Here is a 5,821-nt window from a genome sequence, read left to right on the forward strand (position 1 = left end):
CCAAAGTATATTTATAATTTGGAGGATTAGCGGTTATTTATCGGAAATCACCGTAAACAGAACCACACTAAAAACCTCGAAGGTAAAATCAAGGATGCAAAGGAAGAACTCAAACTCAAAGAAGAATCATCAGGTTTGTCGGAGGATGAGATAGTATCTAAGAGAAAAAATTGGGATCAAATATTCAAGCTATCAAATCTTAACTGCAGCATACAATGGCAGATATCCAGAGCAAGATGGTTGAAGGAAGGGGATGCGAACACAAAGTACTTCCATGGTTGCATAAATAAGAGACGAAGAGAAAATGAAATCCTAAACTTGGAGCATAATGGCAAAATTTTATGTGAAGTGGATGATATTAAAAATGCAATGGCTGAACACTTTCAGAACCAATTTGCAGCTCGCGGCGTCAAACCTTTACCTTGCAATTTGAATTTCAAAAGAGTTAGCAACTTGGAAAATGAAGAGTTGGTAAAGAAATTCTCGGAGAGGAAGTTCGTAGGGTAGTTTGGGAATGTGAAAGTTCAAAAAGCCCAGGACCAGATGGCGTGAATTTTGGATTTATAAAAGAGTTTGGGGAAGATATAAAAAATGACTTCTTTCGTGTTCTAACAGACTTTCATTCGAACAGTCGTATAGTAAGAGGAGCGAATTGTTCGTTCTTAGTGCTGATACCGAAGAAAAACAATCCCACTAAAGTGTCAAAGTTCCGACCTATCTCCTTAATAGGATGTATCTATAAGGTGATATCCAAAGTATTAGCAAATAGATTGAAAAAGGTGATTGGATCCATGGTGTCAGAATCGCATTCAGCTTTTATTTCAGGTAGACAAATTTTGGATGGAATACTCATTACAAACGAAATCGCGGACGAGGCGAAAAGAAAGAAAAAAGACGTATTTATGTTCAAGGTATATTTTGAAAAAGCTTTCGACTCGATTGATTGGAATTTTCTCAACTTTGTAATACAAAAGATGGGGTTTCATGAAAGATGGATGAGCTGGATGTCAGAGTGCCTTCAAACAAACTCGCTTTCAGTACTAGTAAATGGGAGCCCGTCAAAGGAATTCCAAATGGGCCAAGGCCTAAGACAAGGAGATTCGTTGTCTCTGTTTCACTTTCTACTAGCAGCAGAAGGTTTTAACTTTTTGATGAAGAAATATTTGAATTCTGGAGATTTCATAGGATATAGGTTTGAGGGGGAGGGAAACGAATGCTTTTCACACCTCCAGTACGCCGATGACACCTTAATCATTGGTAGAAAAGGTTGGGAGAACATTCACTGCATGAAGGCGATTCTTTTGTTATTTAAGCTCATGTCAGGATTGAAGGTGAATTTCCATATAAGCTCTTTGATTGGGATTAACATCCCTCCAACCTGGTTAGAAGAGGCGGCCAATATTTTAAGATGCAGGGTTGGTTCCACTCCATTTAAATATCTCGGACTTTTGATTGGAGCAAACCCGAGGCGTTTAGAGACTTGGCAACCAGTGATAGATTCGGTGCGTAAAAGGCTGTCGATATGGAAACACAATCAAATGTCCATCGGAGGTCGTGTGGTTATAATCAAATTAGTCTTATCTGCTATCCCGATCTACTATCTCTCTTTCTTCAAGGCTCCCACAGGTATCATCTCGAAACTTGAATCTCTATTTAAACAATTTTTATGGGGTGAGAATGAGGATGAGAGAAAAGTAAATTGGGTTAATTGGGATAAGGTGTGCAAACCCTTAGAAGAAGGGGGTTTGGGTTTTAAAAATTTGAGAGCCTTTAACGATGCTCTATTGGGGAAGTGGGGCTGGAAGATCATGTGCGAAAGAGGAGGCCTTGGTTCAAAGCTCTGTGTAATAGGTATGGAGAGAGAATAGGGAGAGTTTTAAGGGGGAGTGTGTGCTCTCGTTTGTGGGAATACATAAAAAGCATAGATACTGAGGGGTCTGGAGACCCTCTCCTTATGAATATATTGTTAGAGGAGCCTATAAAAATATCATGGAGTCTAGATCAAGCTTAGCTATATTCCCGTGGTCGAAGATTTGGAAAAAGTCAATCTTGTCAAAAGTATCTTGCTTTGTTTGGAGACTTCACCAGAACAGAACTGCCAAAAAAGATAACTTGCTTAGGAGGGGAGTCATCGGTCATGAATCATTGCTTTGTTGTAGTGGGTGCGGATACGAGGAATCGGTCCCCCGCCTATTTTTCAAGTGTTATTTTTTTGTAGGTATTTGGCGTCATGTATCAAACTGGTTGGGAATTTCAACGACTTTGTGTATCGACGGGACTAATCATCTTCTTCAATTAGAACACCTTATCGGAAATGGAAGAGCATTCACCAATAGAGTTAGAGCGATTTGGTTTGCTTGCATTTGGTGCATTTGGATATCAAGAAACGAAAATCTTTTCAAAATAAGGAAATCAACATGACCAATATGGTCGAATCCATAAAACGCTGGTCTTGGAACTGGTTGATATTAAGGCAAGCATCGTCGACTGTAACTTCTCTCTTTGGTATATGAATCCAATACCTGTTATGGGTTGTGCGAATTAATTCATCAAAATTGGTGCTTCTAAGTTTGGAGAGTTTCTCGCAAGAGTTTCGGTTGGTTTGCTGTTGTTTTGTGCCTCCTGGCTGTTTAATAGTCTCAGGTGGAAGCTCAATATTCACCTCCAAAGGCCTTTGGTTCCTTTGGCGCGAAAGGCGAAATCTCATAGTTTATTAATTGGCGAGGTCCGTTCTTCAGCTGCGTTTTTTGTCAGTTTGCTGCTCCCGGATAACACTTTTACCATTATGCATTATCTGGGTTTTCTTCTGTTCTTGTTTCGTTTGGTCATAATTATTTCCATTTGGTCGAAGGCGTTCGGGATATATCTTTTATCACTGGCTTGGGGGTCTGATTTCAAACCTGTCACAAGAGCAGTTAATTATTCTTTACCTCTGCCAGTAACATGTTGTATCTTCTGTGTAATGGATCATATTTGTTGACTTGGCTTTTGTATCAAGTCTTCTTGTACTAGTTGGTTGCACTTCTTGTGCCTTTTTTAATTCAATGCTTTTTGGCTTTTTCAAAAAAAAAAATAAAGCATGAAAAGGATGGCTGAATAGAAAAGCAGGAGAAGATCTATTTCCAATAAATAGAAGGATGTTCCACATGTAGGAAAGATACTAGGATACCCCTCTCAAACAGTAAAAAAGAAGCTGTTAAAAACCTACAAGAACAATAGAAGAAATGACAAAGACTCTCAATTCACTATTGGCTTATTGGTTTACGAAGAAAATTGAAGTCAATCAGAAAAAAAATATGCTGCAAACTTACCAATAAACATAAGCCGAGAATATATCATAAGCTCACCTCTAATTAATCCTAAACGACACACCAACATTGTGAACACGAATATTATATGAAGCTCCCTAGGGAGAATTAAACCTCCACAATCACATAAAAATTCTATACCATAATAAAGCTACCAATTCACAAATAACAAACTGGTGTTTGCTGAACTAAATTTTTTCTTGAAAGAAATTTATCAAATAAGAGTTGCCAATAAAAAATAATCATTTTTAAAGAATTCCACTTCGCTCAAATAAAAAACAAAGACACGTTCACCAGAGACAGAGCCGAAGAACATAAACTCAAATTAGACTAAAAAAGTGTCATGTAAACAAACCAATAGAGTAAACACATTCAAACCTATATTGACACCTTCAACGGTCACTATCTTAGAGATATTAGTTCCCCAAATAACAAGAATGATGTTATAAACTAATTTCTTTAGAAGAATATAGATCTCCTGAACTTAAAACTTCATACCATTCTACCTCCTACCTTAGAACTAATTTCCCTAACATTCCTCTTTTTCTAATTCGAACCTCCCACCTCAGAACTAATTTCCCTAATATTCCTCTCTTTCTAATTCGAAAAGAGATACAATATATCAAATATTATCTTCAAGGGAATATCATTCACCAAGGGTCGTCCCAATAAGTGTAAGTACGAAGTGCGCCTAAGAGGGGTGAATTAGGTTATTAAAAAATTTATTGGTTTTTGGTGATATGTGGATTATTTTTTTGGCTTATGGTGAATTTATAGAAAGAGTAAATGCAAAAAAATAAATGACACAAGGATATATCCTGGTTCCCCTCACAATCCGAGAGTACTTCAGTCCCCTTACGCAGTAAGAGATTTTCACTATTGTTGGTAACTTGTACAACCCACGGCAACAACACCAAGAACAATCCTCTTAGATTTTTCACTAAGACCACTTATGAGAACAATCCTCTCAAAGTGCCTAACTTGTTTCCAACAATCCTGGATAACAAGAATACAACAAGTATTTGATTTTTGTATAAGAATTTTGAATAGGAGACCAATGTATCAATCACTTGATTGATCTTCTCTTTCAAGTATAACAAATCACAAAGATATATTAGTGCTCAAGGTATATGAATGTATGAGAAAGTATTTATGAAATGGTATGTAGCAATGTAGAAAATTTCTCCATGAAAATGGAAGGATATGGAACACTTTTTGAAAATATTTGTGAGATAAAGGTTGTGAAATTTTTATGAAAGAGGTGAACATTTGAAAACTAATATGTATGGTATTTATAGATGACTCTACACCCTTTAGAATGGTTTCATTTTGATGGAACAATGCAATGGTTAAGGATATGAAACATAATTTCGTTTGGATTCAAAACATGTTGAAAATGTGCCACTGGTTCAGTGGTAACCGGTTACTTAAAATGAGTTAACCGGTTACCATGTAACGTTACCTATTGGATTTTGAAAAAATTTCCCAGGTAACCGGTTACTTGAAATGAGAAAACCGGTTACTTCACCTAAAATCTGCCAAAAACAAGAAGACAGTGGCACTGCCAAGTTGAGGTAACCGGTTACTTGGTTTCTGGTAACTGGTTACTCTGGAGCTAAAATGGAAAAAAAACATGTAGAAAAAGGCTTGGAACCAAAGACAATGATCTTTCTTGATAGGGTAATGCATATGTATGAAAAAGGAAATATTTTTTAGCACTAAAATGTCAATGCTTCAGTTTTAGCTTTTACCAAATATTTGAAGATCAATCACAAGGCTAATCTTTATAAAAGTTGCAAATGATCCAAATGCCATCATAGTTCTTTTGCTCATCTTTTTGATATATGTTGACTTCATCCAAACAAATGCTTCATGTAGTTATGGAGAAGCTTGAGATTACAATAAGATGTTAGGAGGCCAATTCCCATTTTCCTATACATACCTTACATAAATCAATCATAGGAACCTCCGAATTTAAAATCTAAAAGAGATACTCATTTCCACCAAGGAAATACAAAGCGGGTAGTGGAAGATCTTCCCCCATACAAAGAGGAAACTTCTTGCTTTGTATATCAAGTAGAAAGCATATCACACTATTACGTTAGCAAGGGAAGGTTAACCAATCGATGGTCACGAGCCTCCATCCCCTTAACATTTTAGGTTTACAAATATTTGATCATTTGACCCAAGAGATATTCACATCTCATTAACCCTACCCCACAAAAACCTTTTATGGATCCTAACAATTCTTTACCACTCCTTACCGGACATCTTTAATAAGATAAGTAGAAGACATGAATAGAATTAGGAATAGAGTTTTTGAGGACTATCTTACTTTGTAGACCGCCAAATTTATGCCTCCAAGAAAGTAACCACATTTAAATTGGATTCACCATAGACTCCCAAGACTTCTTAAGAGAAGAATTTGCACCCATTTGTTGATCAAGGTATTTAGGGGGAATGGACTAAGGTTCAAATGAATTGAGTCATCATCTAATTCCAAAAAGGACTAG

The 5,821-nt window shown here is 36.6% G+C and overlaps 1 protein-coding gene across 1 annotated transcript; it reads left to right on the forward strand.

The window, feature by feature from the left end:
• The first annotated feature begins 974 nt into the window (after window positions 1–974).
• Window positions 975–1,868, forward strand: LOC131597068 (uncharacterized). Its single transcript, XM_058869784.1, has one exon. It carries the CDS (start codon window positions 975–977, stop codon window positions 1,866–1,868), a length of 894 nt encoding a protein of 297 aa, XP_058725767.1.
• The last annotated feature ends 3,953 nt before the right edge of the window (window positions 1,869–5,821 follow it).

Source organism: Vicia villosa, linkage group LG4 (assembly GCF_029867415.1).
Source record: "Vicia villosa cultivar HV-30 ecotype Madison, WI linkage group LG4, Vvil1.0, whole genome shotgun sequence".
NCBI lineage: Eukaryota > Viridiplantae > Streptophyta > Magnoliopsida > Fabales > Fabaceae > Vicia > Vicia villosa.

What these genes read in the sequence shown, in the direction of transcription:
- LOC131597068 (XM_058869784.1), top strand. Translation starts at nt 975, where the DNA reads ATGGGGTTTCATGAAAGATGGATGAGCTGGATGTCAGAGTGCCTTCAA.